The 18,521-nt window shown below is 36.2% G+C and overlaps 1 protein-coding gene across 2 annotated transcripts in view; it reads left to right on the top strand.

The window, feature by feature from the left end:
* RAB18 (RAB18, member RAS oncogene family) overlaps positions 1 to 15,978 on the top strand; it is a 33,503-nt gene extending 17,525 nt beyond the window's left edge. Inside the window, exons 4-7 of one of the 2 annotated variants that reach the window (XM_045857876.1) lie at positions 7,654 to 7,726; positions 9,751 to 9,869; positions 9,943 to 10,009; positions 11,720 to 15,978. In XM_045857876.1, the coding sequence (XP_045713832.1) occupies positions 7,654 to 7,726; positions 9,751 to 9,869; positions 9,943 to 10,009; positions 11,720 to 11,895 (435 nt within the window). In that variant the 3' untranslated portion in view covers positions 11,896 to 15,978. The remainder of the gene's footprint in view (positions 1 to 7,653; positions 7,727 to 9,750; positions 9,870 to 9,942; positions 10,010 to 11,719) is intronic. The other variant, XM_045857877.1, reaches the window with a different exon arrangement.
* Positions 15,979 to 18,521: the final 2,543 nt, after the last annotated feature.

Here is an 18,521-nt window from a genome sequence, read left to right as displayed (position 1 = left end):
TTCCATTTTTAATTTTTTGAGGAAACTCCATATTGCTTTCCATATTGGCTGCACCAGTCTGCCACTAACAGTGCACAAGAGTTCCCTTTTCTCTACAACCTTGCCAACATTTGTTTTATTGATGATAGGCATTCTGACAGGTGTGAGGTGATAATCTCATTGTGATTTTAATTTGCATTTCTCTGATGATTAGTAAATGTTGAGCATCTTTTCCTGTGTCCATCGGTCATCCATATGTCCTCTTTGGAAAAGTGTCTATTAAGGGTCTTTTGCCCATTTTTAAATAAAATTGTTTGTTTTTTGGTGTTGAGTTGTATCAGTTCTATATAGATTTTGGATATTAATCCCTTATCAGATGTATTATTGATGAATATGTTCTCACATTCAGTGGGTTGTCTTTTCATTTTGTTGAAGGTTTCTTTTGTTGTGCAAAAACATTTTAGTTTAATGTAGTCCCATTTGTTACTTTTTCTTTTTTTTACCTTGCTTTAGGAGATATATTAGAAAAAATATTACTAAGAACAATGTCCAAGATTTTATTGCCTATGTTTTCTTCTAGGATTTTTGTGGTTTTGAGTCTTAACAATATAAGTCATTAATCCTTTTTGAGTTTATTCTTGTGTATGGTATAAGAAGTTGGTCTAGTTTCACTTTTTTGCACTTATCTGTCCAGCTTTCCCATCACCATCTACAGAAGAGACTGTCTTTACCCCATTGTATGTTCTTGCCTCCTTCTTCAAATATTAATAGACCATAATGGTGTGGGTTTATTTTTGGTTGCTCTGTTCTTTTTTATTTTTCCTTTTATTGACACTAGAGAGAGGGGAAGGGACAAAGAGAGGCAGAGAAACATCAGTGTGAAAGAGAATCCCTGCCTCTTGCACATGCCCTGACTGGGGACCAAACCCAAAACCCAGGTATGTTCCCTGACCAAGAATCAAATCACAAGCTTTCAGTTTGCAGAATGATGCTCAACCAGTGGAGTCATACCAGCCAGGGCTTGGCTTTCTTTCTTGTTTAGTTGATCTATATGTCTGTTTGTATGCCAGTACCATGCTATTTTGATTACTGCGGCCTTCTAGTATAGTCTGATATCGGGTAGTGTGATTCCTCCAACTTTGTTGTTCCTTCTCAAGATTGCTGTGGTTAGTCAGGGTTTTTTTTGTTGTTGTTGTTGTTGTTGTTTTTTGTGGTTCCACATAAATGTTTGGAGTATTTTCTAGTTCTGTGAAACATGCCATTGGTAGTTTGATAGGAATTGCATTGAATCTATAGATTGCTTTGCGTAGAATGGACATTTTAATAATGTTAATTCTCTCTATCCTTGAATACAGTACATGCTTTTATCTATTTGTATCTTCTTCAGTTTCTTTCTTTGGTGTGTTATAATTTTCCAAGTAGAGGTCTTTTACATCCTTGGTTAAATTTATTCCTTGGTATTTTATTTTAGTTTTTGATGCAGTTGTAAATGGGATTGTTTTATTAGTTTCCCACTCAGATAGTTTATTGTTGGTACATAAAAATGCAACTGATATCTGTATTTTGTGTCCTACTGCATTACTGAATTCATTTATCAGTTCCAGTAGTTTTTTCTTGGAGTTTTTAGGGTTTTCTATATACAGTATCATGTCATCTGCAAATAAGACAGTTTTACTTTGTCCTTTTTAATTTGGATGCTTTTTATTTCTTCTTGTCTGGTTGCTGTGTTTAGGACTTCCAGTATTATGTTGAATAAAGTGGTGAAAGTGGACACCTCTGTCTTGTTATCGAACTTAATGAAACACTATTAGTTTTTGCCCATTGAGTACGATATTGACTGTGTGTTTGTCTCCTATGGTCCTTTATTATGTTTAGGTGCAATCCCTCTATTCCCACTTTGCTGAGAGTTTTTATCATGAATATGTGCTGGATTTTATCAAATGTTTTTTCTGTATCTATTGATATGATCATGTGACTTTTATCCTTCATTTTGTTTATGTGATGTATCATGTTTGTTGATTTGCAGATAATTGTACCAACCTTGCATCCCTGGAATAAATCCCACTTGATCATGATGTATGATCTTTATAATGTATTGTTGGATCTGGTTTGATAATATTTGTTGAGGATTTTAGCATATATGTTCATCAGGGATATTGGTCTGTAATTTTCTTTCCTTGTAGTTTTTTTATCAGGCCTTGACAGAAGAACTTGGGCCTCTTCCCTCCTCTTGAATTTTTTGGAATAGTTTGAGAAGTATAGGTGTTTGTTCTTGTTTGGATGTTTAGTAAAAATCACCAGTGAAGCCGTTGGATCCAGGACTTTTGTTTGTTGGTAGTCATTAGTTGAAGTTGGTCTGTTCAGATTTTCTATTTTTGTCTTGATTCAGTTTTGGAAGATTGTATGTTTCTAGGAATTTAGGCATTTCTTCCAGATTGTCCAGTTTTTTGGCATTTAGGTATTAGTAATATTTTCTTAACAATCATTTGTATTTCTTTGGTGTCAGTTGTTACTTCTCCTTTTTCATTTCCAATTTTATTTATTTGAGTCCTCTCTTCCTTTATGAGTCTGGATAAAGGTTTATCACCCTTGCTAATCTTTTCAAAGTACCTACTATTGGTTTCATTGATCTTTTGTTTTGAGGTGTGTTTTTTTAGACTTTTTTTTTGTTTGTTTATTTCTTCTCTGATCTTTATCATTTCCTTTCTCTACCCATTTTGGGCTTTGTTTGTTGCTCTTTTTCTAGTACCTTTAAGTGTTAAAGTTATATTGTTTATTTGAGATTCTTCTTGCTTCTAGATAGTAGGCCTATAATGCTATGAACTTTCCTTTTAGGACTGCTCAATAGAGCAGCCCTATGCTGGGTCCAGTAGATTTTTGCTGGGTCCAATAGATTTTTGTTTTTTTGTGTTCTCATTTTCTTTTTTCTCAAGGTATATTTTGATTTTTTCCTTGATTTCATTTTTAACCCATTCATTGTTTAGTAAAATGTTATTTAGCCTCCAAGTGTTTGTGTGTGTTCAGTTTTTTTCTTATGAGTTCTAGTTTCTTCCCATTCTGGTCAGAGAAGATGTTTGATATGATTTCAGTGTGCTTAAATTTATTGAGGTTTGTTTTTTGTCTTAACATGTGACCCATCCTAGAAAATGTTCATGTGCACTTGGAAAGGATCTGTATTCTGCTGCTTTAGGTGAAATACTCTGAAGGTATCAATTGATAGCATCTCGTTAGTGTACCATTTAGGCTGCTGTTTTCTTGTTGATTTTCGTCTGGAAGATCTATCCATTGATGTCAACAGGGTGTTATAATCCCCACTATGACTGATACAGTCAGCCTCTCCATTTATATCCATCAGGATTTGCTTTATATATTTAGGTGCTCCTATGTTAGGCACATAAATGTTTATAAGGGTTATATCCTTTCGTTGGATTGATCCCTTTATCATTATGTAGTATCATTCTTTGTTTTTTATTTAGCCTTTGGTTTAAAGTCTATTTTATCTGATATACTACCCCATCTTATTTCATTTCCAATTGCATGAAATATTTTTTATATTCCTTGATTTATAATCTGTGTGTATCTTTCATACACCCTGAGGTGGATCTCTTGTAAACAGCATATATATGGGTATTGTGTTCTTATTCATTCAGCTACTCTATGCCTTTTTTAAAAATTCTTACCCGAGAGAGAGGAAGGGACAGAGGAAGAGAGAGATAAACATTGATGCAAGAGAGAAGCATTTGATTAGTTGTCTGGCATCCACATGCAGACTGGGGAGCATATGTGTCCAGACTAGGGGTTAAACCAGCAACTTAGGTATGTGCCCTGGCCAGGAATCAAACCTGCAACCCTTTGGTTACAGAACCATGCTCCAACCAGCTGACCCACACTAGCCAGGGCTACCCTTACCTTTTGATTGGAGCATTTAAGCCATTTACATTTAAAGTGATTATTGAATAAAGTGATTATTGATAGGTATATATTTATTGCCATTTATTTTATTCTTTATAACTGTAACCCTCTGTGGTTTCTTCTTCTTTTTCTTCTTAAAGAAGACCCTTTAACATTTCTTGTAATACTGCTTTGGTGGTAATGAACTCCTTTAGCTTTTTCTTGTCTCAGAAGCCCTTTATTTCTCCTTCATTTTTAAATGATAACCTTGCTGGGTAAAGTACTCTTGGTTGTGGAGATCCTTGTTTTTTATCACTTTAAATGTATTTGTGCCAGTCCCTTTGGCCTGAAATATTTCCGTTGAGAAATTTGCTGACAGTGTTATGGGAGCTCTCTTTGAGGCAACTAACCATCTTTCTCTTGCTGCTTTTTTTTGTGGAGTAGGGGCGTTGAGCTGGGTCCTTTAATGATGGTGCATGACAAAGTAGGGCTCTCTAAGCCTCTTCGCTTCTTCAGGGTGTCTAGGATGGAACTGTGGAAGTCAGGAGATTCTCAGTGTGCTGGCAGGTTGATACAGGGCAACCACTCTCCAGCAGCTGAAGTCATCTCCTCCTCTGCCTGTGGCTGGTGTTCCAGGGGCCTCTTACCCTTTGGAAGCCATGTGGACCATAAGGTCCACCACTGTGATGCTACAGCCAAATTCATTGTCATACCAGGAAATGAGCTTGACAAAGTGGTCATTGAGATCAGCCCCAGCCCCAGTGTTGAAGGTGGAGGAGTGGGTTTCACTTGTTAAAGTCACAGAAGGCAACCTGGTCCTCAGTATATTCAGTATATGCTTGAGTAGGGGCCCTCTGATGTCTGTTTCACTCCACCTTGATGTCATCATATTAGACAGTTTTTTCCAGGTGGCAGGTCATATCCAGAACTGACACATTGTGGGTGGGGCCATGGAAGGCCATACCAGTTAGCTTCATCTCTTGCTGCTTTTTAAGGTTCTCTCTTTGTCCTTAACCTTTGGCATTTGAATTATGATGTGTCTTGGTGTGGGCCTCTTTGGGTTCATCCCGTTTGGGACTCTGCCTGGACTTGTATGTTTTTTCTTTACCACATTAGGGAAGTTTTCAGCCATTATTTCTTCAAATAGGTTGTTGCTTGCTCTCTCTTCTTTTGGTACCACTGTTACACTTCATATTGTTCTAAAGGTCCTTTAAACTATCCTCATTTTGAATAGGTAGCTTTAATTTCAGAAACATTCCAAGATAATTAGTGTCCTTGCCTGTCTCTCCCTTGTTCCTGTTTATCTACCTACCTATTCATGTCTGTCTATCTAAATATGATTGCTAGTATATTAGATATATATTACATATATGTCATAAAATGTACTATTTTATATATCTAATTTTTCCATATACTATGATAAACATGTAAATATATTTTTATAACATGATATGTAATGTTAGAACTGGTAAACTACCGTCAAACTGAGGCATACTTCAACATGGTGGTTAAATACTAAGGGCAGTCTAGGCATCAGTTATAGACTGAGACCACAATATTCATGCATTGTGTGATCTCATTCATCATCGTGGCATTCTTTGAATGGCACACTATTCCTAGGAAGCATTTTATACCAAATAACAAGTAACTATGTAAGTGTTCTGATGTTTTCTTCTTAATTTTTTTCTAACATACAAGTTATTGAAGTTGATCTCAGTGAAGACCAAAGGGAACAAAATTTTTATTCAAATGTTTTCTGCTAGTTTTGGAAATTAATTTATTAAAGTATGACTATTTTCACTATGTAAATAGAATAACTATTTTCCTGTTATACCAAGAAGTTTTGGGACAAGAATATTTCATGCTTCGTCCTTTCTCTGACCTATATTATATTGCTAAAATTATAATCTACTTTAGATAGCAAAGTAATTTTACTTTACGCAGCTTTTAATTTGTAGTATTGTTTTGAGTAAACATGCAAATTGAATAGTTTTAAATATCAGAGGCAGGTTTATAAGAATTTTTGTAAAAAGAAATCATTTTTTTCTTTTGTACATTTATCTCTTTAGAAAGTTTGACTTTAATTTGCTACTTTTTCACTGCAACATGGTGGGGAGCATCTCTGTAGTGGTGAGAATCGGAAAGCCAAGGACATCCTGAATTCGTGTAACCTTATCTGTGGGAGAGCAGAGGATGTGTAGAGTGGTCTGTGTGAGAGTTCTTTCCCTAAGTGCCTCGTCTGGGGCTTTAAATTACCTCAAACACTCTCTGCCATATTGTTATTTTCTTAAAGCATTACGTACTTTGACCAGGCTAAGAAACTAGGTATTGCTATAGCCTGTCACTGATGGTTTAAAATTTCTCTCCAATATTACAGACCTCTTAGAGGTTATTAACACTTTTTATGTATAAAGGATCTTCCATTTGCTCCTTAGCTAAATTCTCATTTACAACAATGGAACTGGTAGCTCAGTTGACATTTAATATACATCTTTACTTTTTTTAGGGTACTTTACATTAGCAGACTACAGACTTGTCCTTTTTTTTTATTTTATTTTTCAGTTATGGTTTAAATTCATTATTATTTTGTTTTAGTGTCAGGTGTACAGCCTAGTGGTTAGACAGTCATAAACTTTATGTAGTATTCCCCCCAAGATTTCTAGAACCCACCTGATACCATGCATAGCTATCATAATATTATTGATTATATTCTCAATGCTGTACTTGACATCTCTGTGGCTGTTTTGTGATTACCAACTTTTACTTCTTAATCCCTTAAACTTTTTCACCCAGCCCCCCAACCCCTGTCCCCTCTGGTGCAAACTTTTTTATAAAAGACTGGATAGTAAATATTTAGTCCAACCCTAAGTTGGGTCATATGGCATTACATAAGTGGATGGGCCTGGCTGCTAAAACGTTATATAATAAAACAGGTAGAGGCCTGAAGCAGCAGATTGCCAACTGCTGTTTTGCATAGTCTTGGATACCTGGAAGCCACAGTCAGTCCAAGGATGGTAGAAAGAAGCCAGAAGGAACCATTTAGGCAGTAGAAACTTCTTAATTAGTTTTTTCACTTTTTTCCCCCCAACAGAAGTTGAGCAGCTATCCTATGGCAGGACTTTTCTCAAGGCACTGGGGTTAAACTGGAGACTAAGCAGACAGGGATTCTTTCTCATGAAATCTTAATTTTCTGCTAGTGTACATCTTATGTTTATCACCCTGGCATGAGAAAGAAGTGGTTGGGTTTTATGCATTTTCCTAAAAGAAGATATATAGAAAACACTTTAAAAATCCAACCTAAAAGTTGTTTACCTAAAAGAAGACACCTCTGTGACTCTTTAAATTAGTGTTTCTTGGCCTTGACTCTATGTTAGGATCACCTGGGAAGATTTTAAAAACTTCCCTCATTTCCTAAACCAATTAAATCAGAATATTTGTGGGTTGGACCCAGGCATTCATGGTTTTTGTTTCCCAGGAAATTTCACTCTGCAGCCAGAGTTGAGAACCATGCTTTTAATGAAGTGGGTTTCATGTGGTGAAAATCTTAAATCCAAAATAGTAGAAAACCTTTACCTAGTTGCATATTTTCTAGAAACAAGTCAGTATTTAATTTTATGTAATGTAACATTTTTCATTAAGAGAACACATCTTATTTAAATTTCAATTTTAAATGAGCTCTTGTGCATTGTTATTTTAAATTATGTTTACTTTCTGCTCTTAAATTAGTATGTTGAATTTTATTTATACTTATTTTATTTAATAATACTTCATTGTCACTTTTAGGATACTGCTGGTCAAGAGAGGTTCAGAACATTAACTCCCAGTTATTATAGAGGTGCACAGGGTGTTATATTAGGTAAGTTTTTACTTTAATATACTGTTTATTATCATTTATTATTACTGTTTAATATACTGTTAGAATATTATTGTTTATTACTGCAATTTCTGATTTTTCTTATCTGTAAAGGTCAATACATTTTTGTTTTATTTTTCTATAAATCTACTTGTATGTAACTTGAAGTTGTATTAACTTTAATATTAATGAATATTGAAACTTTAAAAATTTATTTTCAACCTCTTTTCTAGCAATTAAAAAATAAAAATCAAACAAATTTATTTCATTTAAAAGCACATATTGAAAAGGAAATAATTGGGGATTAGTCCACATATAATTGGTCTTAGAGTATTACCAGAAACTGATTTTTAGTTAGCAGCATTTTATCAGTCCTAAAAATATAGCACAAAGCACTTAACACAGAATTTTTAAAGACAAAATGTGGGTTCTCAATTGAAAAGTGCTTGTCCTTTTTTTGGTCTTACATTCTTTTGTTTATTATATATATGCAGATCTGTTTTATGTACAATACTTGGTTCTATCAAATAATCATACCAAGGCATCCCATTGGTAATCCTCCTTGAAATAGATCTTTGTGCACTTCATGCACAGTCAAAACTTGAGACTTCATTACTGATTTCAGTCTTGAGGCCATACATACAACTCACAATATACACAGATTGGGTTAAGGTGATAAAAGTGGGCTGAAAGAAACCATAGGATTCAGAACAATTAAACCGTGTATTTTGCTTGCATTAGAGCCGCAATGTGAACAGCAAATGGTGTGGGTATTTCCTAGCTCTTCCACTGCAGTGTGGGAAGGGCTTTTGAAATCTCCAGTGACTGCATGGGGTGACTGCACCGCAAGTGGGCAAGTCCATGATTGTCCTGCTGGAAGCTTCCCCAAGGGCTCATTTCTTTTCCACCTCCCCTTTCTTGGGTTCTTATTTCAGTTTGTAAATTAGCCAGGGATGCCTTGATGGCGTCTTCAGTCAGCAAGGAGCAGTGCAGTTTCACAGGGGAAGAAGGCAGAGTTCCTTGGTCATATCTGTGTTTTTGATGGTCAAGGCTTCCTCCACTCTCTGCCCTTTCAGCTGTTCTCCAGGACCTGGAGGCAATTGTAGAACCACAGCCAAATTATTTAAACCTGGCATTCACAATCTTCCCCTTTTAATCCACCTGAATCTGTAATTTCCTGACATCACCACGTGCTGGAGCCCCCACAGATCTACTTCCAGCATTTTTAGATGTGTTGTCAAGAGACCCCCCTCATTTCTGGAACTTTCATAATGGTCGGCAGCCTCCAGAGCTGACAGCTGCTGCCTAGAGCAGCAGGGCCTACCCCGTGCACCTCACATAACGCCCTGGCTGCTGCCGCAGAAAAGTGTGTGTTCTTAGTGCTCCTGAGAAAGGGTTTAAAATTAGTATTGATCATTTGTAGGGAAAATTCTTTTATATTGTGATTTGTGAGGCTTTGGTTATATTTCTTTTAACAGTGAGTCGTATTGTTTTGGTTTTAGCATTTCCTAAGCTTAGAAAATACTGTAAATTAAGAAACTTCTTTAGTATAGTGCAAAATAATGTAAAAGTGATTAACAGAGGAAAACAGGATTCCATCTTCTAACTTTACATCCTGGTTGTGTAAGAACAAATTAGTAGGGTCATAGATGTTTAAATTCATGTAAAATTTTTGGTATTTTGTCATAGAGTTGAACCTAAACACGTGGTTTTTGGATAAACTTCATTTTTTGTTGTTATGAATGGGGATGGGGGCAGCTGTTTTGCTTAAATTAGTTTTCCGTAATCACACAGGATATAATTTCATTCCTCTTACAGTGTGTGTTAATAAAATTGAAATGTGTGTATATATTTTGTATTTTAAAAATTCCTTTGTTCCTGCCATCTAGATCAGTAGACATTAAAGATTAAGCATTGAAGGCTTAAAAATAGACCTACCTATATAGTAATGTTGGCTCCTATTTACATATCAGAAATATGTCATTGCTACTTATTTTTATGCTTATTTAATAAATACTTTTTTTCAGTTTATGATGTCACAAGAAGAGACACCTTTGTTAAACTGGATAATTGGTTAAATGAATTGGAAACATACTGCACAAGAAATGACATAGTAAACATGCTAGTTGGAAATAAAATTGATAAGGTAAGAAGCTAGAGACTTGGCATTTGGCTCTATGTTTTGGTAGCTTTTCTTAGTCTTTGCATCTGTCTTTCAGGAAAATCGTGAAGTTGATAGAAATGAAGGCCTGAAATTTGCACGAAAGCATTCCATGTTATTTATAGGTAGGTGTGTGAATCCTTTCATTATTAATGAGGAATTTAAAACTAAAATTTCTGTTAATTTTTCTCTTTACAAATTATACATGATATATATTTAGCTCACAGTTATCTCACAGTATAAAATGTAACTATAGAATCAGGTTCCTTATTTTTCCTTCTGTAAGAAAAAATAGGATCCATTATATGAAGTCAAACGGAGTCATTCCCGTCAGGGTGTAATGCCACTCAATAAAGCCAGGCTCCCAGTGCTAAAGTCGCACCACCTGGGAACTTGCTAGAAATGCTTTATCTCAAGCTGTAACCAGGTTTTCTGAATTAGAATCTTCATTTTAAAAAGTCTTCATGTGATTTGTATGCACACTAATATTTCAGAAGTGTGGTGGAACAGGGTTGGCAAACTACAGCAGAGGCCAGATCTGGCCCCATCATTTCTGTGGAACACAGCCATATCCAGTTACCTACATGTCATCCGTGGCTGCCTCAGGGTTCATGGCAGAGCTCAGTTATAACAGAAACTATACGGCCTACAAAGCCTAACATGTTTCCAATCTGGCCCTTTACAAAAACAGTTTCCTGACCCCTCATCTAGAAAAGTGGGCTGCCTTTTAAAAGTACAGATCCCTGGGACTTATCACAGGTCTGAAAGAGGACCTAGGAGGCAGTATATAAAAACCACCCTAGTTGATTCTTGAAGCTAGATATAGGAATTACTGATTTACCTATTTCAGTGTTAGAATTGACTAGGAATCCAGAAATGGATATAGGAGAACATCGTGTATAGGCAGAAGCAGGGTGGCACAAGTGGGAGGTGTAGGGAGTTAGAAAGGAACTGTACTCTACCTTCTACTGCTTACTTACTGGGTATCCTTTTGTTATAATATTTGCTAGTTTACTCAATAAATATTGATTGAACATTGAGGATATAATAGTGAATTAGAATGAACAAACTCCCTGCCCTTATGGAGCTTACGTTCAAGTATGAGAAACAGTTAAATAAGTAAGTAATGCTATGAAGAAGTAAAGCATTGTAAGGGGACAGAGAATGACTGATGCAGGGACTGATTAGGGAAAGTTCTTCAAGGCGATGCAGTTTGAGCAGGGATCACTCCTATGAAGACCTAGGGGGAAAGCATCTCAGGCTGAGAGGATAGCAAATATTTCCTGACTTTGGAACCAATTTAGTGTATTTAAGAAAAAGGAAGAAAGCTTGTGAGCTGGAGCAATGTGTGTTGGGGGGAAGGGTGGTAATAATGGGAGGTAAGGTTTAAAAAAGGTCACGCTGGACCTCACAGGAAATGGTAAAGAAATAGATTTCATTCTAAGTGTGGTAGAAAGCAAGGGAATAGTGCTGTGATCTCATATTCTTTAAAAAAAAGTGGGGGGAAAGGGGCCCATTTGTGTTGAAAATGGACCATGAGAAGCAGAAACAAGTGGCTGGTTATTCTCTTATAATAGCCCAGATGACCGAAGCTGGTGGCTTTGACTGCAGGTGGCAGTGGTGAGTGGTGGAAAGTTGGCAGGTCTGGGAGATGCTTTGATGGTACAGCTGACAGCCAGTGAGAGTTGGGGGAAATTCACTAATTTTAAACGTATGGGGGGAATTTGTTGATTTGTATTTAAGAAAAAATTTATTTATGCCATGATAGTTTCACAGGAAAATGTAGGGGTGTGACTGGAAAGGAATGTACTGTAACATCTTTCCTTGAATTTCAGAGGCAAGTGCAAAAACCTGTGATGGTGTACAGTGTGCCTTTGAGGAACTTGTTGAAAAGATCATTCAGACGCCTGGACTGTGGGAAAGTGAGAACCAGAATAAAGGAGTCAAACTGTCACACAGGGAAGAAGGCCACGGAGGAGGAGCCTGCGGAGGTTATTGTTCTGTGTTATAAACTCTGGGAAATGCCATCTCTTGCATATTTGATCAGATAGTGACATCTTTCTGTATATAAACTCTAACTGCTATTTTAGGGACCTTGCAGTTTGCACATATTTGTTTTGTATCATGGCAGTAAATATTTACAAGAAATCCCACTCATTGGCTTTCCCAGGTAAAATGTTATGGTAAGCATGCACAGTTTGCAGTCTACAGTTTTTTATGCAACATAAAACTGGTGTACCTTTATAAGTACACTTGATTTTATGATTTACATTTATCATGTGATTTTTAAAAATCCACCTATAATATGTTGAGAACAAAGTCTACTTTTGGTCTTCTTTTTGCCTAAATACTCCTATCAATTACTGAATTAATTGATATGTAGAATTTCTAGAACCACTGGGAGATTACAGTATCATCCAATCTGGTGAATTTCTTCAGGAATGAAAAAGAGCATGATTCCACAGCTTTCCTAAGATGTCTGTTGACAGATTTCTCTTTTAGAACTAAGCAAAGTTCTTTTTACAGGGTGCAATCCAGGCCAATTTATAATTAAATCTCTGTTCTAATGATGCTTCTAAAATAGCATTGATGTGTTAAAGAAGTTTGGTCTTTTTAATTTACTTCAATGAGTAGCTCAGTTGCTTAACTGGAGTTTTAATTCTGTGATATGTGTACATTGGATTCACAACCCTTTGTGTAGGATTTTTAGTTATATGATGTTTGGCAGAGTGGCAATAAGGTTTTCCCTTACTCTGGTTTCAGAAGGATATGAATAGTGTGTTTATGTAGCTCATGTTAGTACTTAACACTTTTTAAACCAACACGTTTTGCTGTAAATGTTGGTGGTGTTTGTCCAGTTACCTCCATTGTAGCTTGTGTGATATTTATGATAGCTGTGTCTGTGACTTCCATAAATCACTTGTTGATACTCAGAACCTATGCCTGTGTTTTGAGGGTTGGGGGAAAAACACTAAATGACAATTTGCTTCCAGATTTTGATGTGTATGGGAAAATACTGTTGCAACAAAAATCTTGGTAATTTATTGTAACAAGTAGTCAATATTTTATTAAAACCAACTTGTACAGACTAGTAAATCTTTGCCACAGTATTCAGGTTTCTAACTTCTAGCTCTTGTACATTATATATATATATTTTAGTCATATGTTATTTAATTCACATTGACGTCTGCTATTTAAGCCCCCAAATAAGTAATTTATCTTTTCAGGCAAGTCACTATAATACAGAAATAATACAAGTTCCTGGGCACTTTGTTGCCTGTATGCAGATACAAAGAATAAGCATTTTTGTGGGTCACCTTTATAATACATGTGATAATGGATTTACTTTAAGTTGGATTCTTTCTAAAATGTCATCTTCACATAAGAAAACCTTACATTCTACTTAGTTCACAGTTGTAGACCTCATTACGTGTGATTAAGGGTTTTATACAGTATGTATGTTTTTACCAAGTTTAAAAACATTTACTGCTTTAATGTTGAAAATAGCCAACACATGTACTTCTGATTTGTTCATGTTACGTTAAAACTATAGATTTGTATATTCATGTAGTGTCAATATTGACAACATGTTTCTGTTTGTTGCTTTTTGCTTCTTGAGCGATACAACCTTTCTGTACATTGGATTATTGCCTTGGTCAGAATTTGGATACATACGAGTCACTTAACTTCTAAAAACTAATTTTGTTTGATTTACATTGTAATCTTTTATAGTTTTGAATAAATATAGCCTGCTTTCCCTAGACATATTTGTGCAGGAAGTATTATACATTTCCCTATTGCTTTCATTAGCTGAGAAACTTCTGAATATAATGTCATTCAAGTTCTGTTGTATTCTGTGGCTTCCACTTTACTACTTTGTTGCAAGCTTATTGTTTCACAGTGGAGATTTTCTAAATGAAGTGTTATAGTATCTACAATTATTAGCCACAGGAAGGACTTTGTTAGTTTTTCTTTTCCAATCACTTGAAGTCATTTTAAAGTACTTTTTGCAGATGGTGCAGATTAGAACAGTTAGGATACAGTGTTTGTGTTCTAGGAGTACTGACATAGACTGAAACAAATAGCTATTCAAATTATATTAAGAGTAATAGCATTTATTGAAAGTTTTCTTGCTGTGTGGCGCTAGATTATCTCATGAAAGCTCACAGCAATGGGAAGAGACTGGGTGGTACTATTATTATGCCCATTTTAAAGATGAGGATGATGAAACACAGGTGTATTGGGTCAGTGCCCAAGCTCAAACAGCTGATCAGTTATGGAGCTGGATTTCAGTCACAGCCTCTTCACTGCTGAGTCCATGCTCTTTAACCACCGCTCCCTCTGCTCTGACTAGGTACCAGCTCGCTGTCATTAACACAGTAGAGTTGAGAGAGTTCCCTATTATTGTTCTTTTTCAGATAGTTTGGTTCTAGAGTAAATCCCTTTGATATAAGCCAGCCATGTAAGTCGTTTAACCAGAAAGTTAAGGTAGAAGAAGACGTTGTGTCTTAGTTTTTTTATCTTCTCAGACTGGAATGAAAATCCCTGACTTCAAATAGTACAAAGTCAGGGGACTTATGGCCTTAACTTTCTATTTGTAATTGGATTCGAGAAAAATTAAACCTAGGAACAGCCTTTAGTTTAAATTAGAAATCTGGGGGTATTTTCATTTCAAGTGCTTAATTGTCATCAACAAATTCACCTTGGTGTTGACTTTCAAGTTGTGGTCAGTGAAATTGGACTTCATTTTGATGCATACTTAAGAAATATACATGATTGTGTACAAAGTGTGGGGCTGGCCCCAGAGCTCATAAGAGCATCCTTCTTATGCTGCTACTGATTCTACTTGTGGGGTGGCACAGACCTACCTCCTCGCCATAGCATCTTTAAATACAGTTTAGTGTATATTTTTTTCTAATTTTCAAGTGAACTGGAGTAATTGTGTAGGTAGATCTAGATGGTAAGTCTTCTCTGTATTCAGGTATTATGCTTCTATGTCTAGGGGTATATTTCAACTTAGGAAGTTTTTTTGTCCTTCATGTATTTTTTCCTAGTTGGATATGGGGTAAAACATTTAATCAGTTTTCAGAAGACATTTTACTAGTTCTGACCCCAGCTATGCCAACATTAATTAACTACAGACTTCATCCTGGGTTTTGTCCAGGAATGTTGAAAGAAGAGAATAGCAAGAAATAGGCCAAGTCAAGACTTGGAGCTAAGGAATATAGATTTACCCAGGAATCTCTGATTTTTTTTTTTCCAAAATGGAAACATCTATCAGGTTGGAGGAGGGAAAAAGGTAGTCATCTTCTGTGACATTGTGGGGTTTTAAATTTTACTATTTGTTGCTTTTTGTTTTATATTTAGCAACCAGTAATGTTTCTAATCTGGGTATAAAACTTGCTTAAGTGCCTTTTCGTTAAAACTGTACACAAGCACCATTCCAGTAGAAGTGTAAGGTCTTCTTCTCAATCCTGCCTCCTCCCCACCTCTCTCACATACACAAACAATATTTCTGTTTTTGTTAACCTGATAAGCAACACATTATGTAATTCTGTTTGTATTTCCTTGAATACTAATGAGATTGAGCACTTTTCATATTTTATTGGGTAAGTTTCTTGTTCATGCGTGCTGTGGTTGCCCATTCAGCACCCACTTCCTTCTCTCACAAGACCACCCGCTTTTTCTTTGGGTAACTCTCTCCCCATTATCAGGCAAGTGGTTTGGATGGGATTGTCATGCCTCCAGCTTTAGAGTGAGCCCAGTTACTTTTAACAGTGCCACAGTGAATGGTTCAGGGATAGGCTGGAGACGTCAAGCTACTTGGAGACTAGGTGTTTGCTGAGGCTTCCTCAGGAACTGCTGGTGAAGACATGTGCTTGGAACTGTGATGTGAGGCTTTACATCTGACCTTGACACGGCCCAGTTTTCTAACACAAAGGAGCCATCCTGAGGGCAGTACCAAGAAAAAGAGAGGGACTCGAGCATGGAGCCCTGAAACAATCTGGAACCTCCATCAAATTGGAACCGAAGGCAAATTATTTGTAGACTTTTCACTTATGAGAGCCAATAAATTCCTTTTTTGTTTAAGCCATTTTGAGTTGGATTTTCCTTTTTCTCATAACTAAATGTATGCTGTGTGAGTGTACATATAGTGGCTATGGTACATACGAAGGTACATATGTATTTACCACATACGAAGTGGTACATACGAAGGTACAGCAGGTTCAATATGGGATGACTATCACTTGAAAAGTTACTACTCTTAAATAACTTAGTATTTTAGTGAGTTTACTTATATTTCTGTGTGGATATATACATGTAAATGAGATAACTTCAGCCGTGCCTGGTGTGGCTCAGTGGATTGAGCACTGGCATGTGAACTGAAGGTCACTGGTTTGATTCCCAGTCAGGGCACATGCCTGGGCTGCAGCCAGGTCCCTGGTTGGCGATGTGCACGAGGCAGCCTATTGATGTTTCTCTCACATATCTGTGTTTCTCTCTTTTCCCCTCTCTCTGAAAATAAGTAAAATAAAAACAAATTAAAAAGTAAATGAGTTAACTTCATACATGAGATTTTAAAGACCCCTATATTAGGACCAGAGGATGGTCTTTCCTAATAAGGTCCAATATTTTGGAAGGTCCATACACCAAGGCAAGCAAGTTGGAAAGATGGGCAGTGTTGGAAAGATTCTTGACAGATTTTGGGAGTGGAAGAGGTGCTTATGTAGGTGCCTGAGGTGGAGTGGAAGAAAAGGTAGTTGGAAGTGAGGATGCCAAATTGTTAGATGGATCATGGATGTTTCTTCAATCAATAGATAACACAGTTGAATTATTCCTAGATTCTGTTCTGTTCTACCAATGCAGTCTGCCAAAATCATAACCATTTTGGTTTTATGGTGTATTTGTAAATCAAGTTCTTTCGAAATAAAGTACTAATTTTGTAACAACTTATTTTGGCAGTCATTTTATCCACTTACAAAATAAAGCTTTTTGGAATTGTGACAGAAGCTATATAAATTTATATAGTATTAGATTATAAACAGACATTTTAAAAAGTCTTCCCATCCAGAAACATGGCTTATCCTTCCATTTATTCAGTTCTTATTTCATGTCCTTCAATAAAATTATAGACTCTCTTCATAATATACCTTTTAGTTATAATTGTTCATGTATTCCTGGGCATTTTATTATTTTTGTTACTGTGGTGTATCAAGGTTTTAAAAACTTTGCTATTTATCTTTTTCTGTTGCAGAGAAAAATTAGTTACATATTTTTATTAACAGCATCTTACCAAATTATTAGTGCTAATATCTTTTTAGTGTTTCTTATTTTCTAGGTTCAAAGTAATATCTCTGAGTAAAGGTAATTTTGTCTGATCTGAGTTACAACAGTAGTTTTTGTATTTTGTATTTTCTAATGTACTATTTTTTTAACTTTAAGAAGTAGTCTTTAATATTTTAGAAAAGTTTTATCTTCATTCTTTCAATATTTGACTTCAATCTTCAAGTGTAAGCTGATTTTTTTCTGGGGTTTTTTTGCCATGTATTAATATAACCAAATGGTTTTGCTGCTTGGTTTATTAATGTAATGAATTACATTGAAGATTTCCCATTGCAAAACTATTCTTACATTCTTAGAATATATCTTGTCTAAAGTGTATTTTTTTTTCCAATTACAATGTATATTCAGTATTTGTATTTGTTTCAGGTGTACAGCACAGTGGTTAAACAATCACATATATTACAAAGTGTTCTGCTTGTTATTTCCTGTACACAACTTGGCACCACACATAGTTATTACAATGTTATGACTATACAGTGGTTCTTGAACTTCATTCATTCTGGAAAGCTGTTTGGGAAGTGGTTTGTTCAAAAACTGAATCATTTTTTTCCCATTCGAAATAATGTAAATTGAATTATTCCATTCCAGACTCCCAAATGATTCTGTTTAAACCTTTCTTTTTCACATGTCTAATGCACTGCTAAATCCATAAACACTCTAAAAACAAAAAGAACATGAAATGTAAGTGAAAATTTAACAGAAAGGAAATGAAATGCACAATAAAAAAAGAAAATTTACATACACACTTGAACTTACCTTTAGTGCTGAGAGCTGCCGATGACTGCAGATGGAGAGGAGGGAGGAAGGATGATGTGGTTTGGAAGGGGAGCCCCTTTCATAAAAACATCAGGTCGCTGTTCCTCTGGGGCTCTTCCTCTCTCCTGTCGTTTTCCTCCACTAGACCTTGCCTCGGGCTCACTCGGCCTGTGTCTCGCTGAAAACCTATCCAGTGATGTTTGTGCCTGAGTTTTATCGCTTGCTTCAAGTGAAACACTGTGTCATCACTGGACAAGTGTGTTCCACGGTCTGCTACTTCTTTGTCAAGGTGATATTTCTCACTAAAACTTCACATTTTCCCCATTTCCCAAGCATTTCCTTGATAGTGAAGTAGGAATATCCCCCCTTTCCTCCGCCTCCGAAGAAGGCTCCCCAGCTGCCGTCTGTTGCTGCCCCCTCTGAAGGTCTTGGAGTTCCTCGGTGGTCAGCTCAGTGTGGGGTCCTCCACCAACGCCTCCCCGCCGTCACCATCCGCCTCTGGGCCCATGGACTTGCCCAGGGACCCAGCGTCCTCCA

The sequence above is a fragment of the Phyllostomus hastatus genome, unplaced genomic scaffold (genome assembly GCF_019186645.2).
Source record: "Phyllostomus hastatus isolate PE091 unplaced genomic scaffold, TTU_PhHast_1.1 phas_scaffold_1674, whole genome shotgun sequence".
In the NCBI taxonomy this organism is placed as follows: domain Eukaryota; kingdom Metazoa; phylum Chordata; class Mammalia; order Chiroptera; family Phyllostomidae; genus Phyllostomus; species Phyllostomus hastatus.
This window is presented reverse-complemented; position numbering and strand designations above follow the sequence as displayed.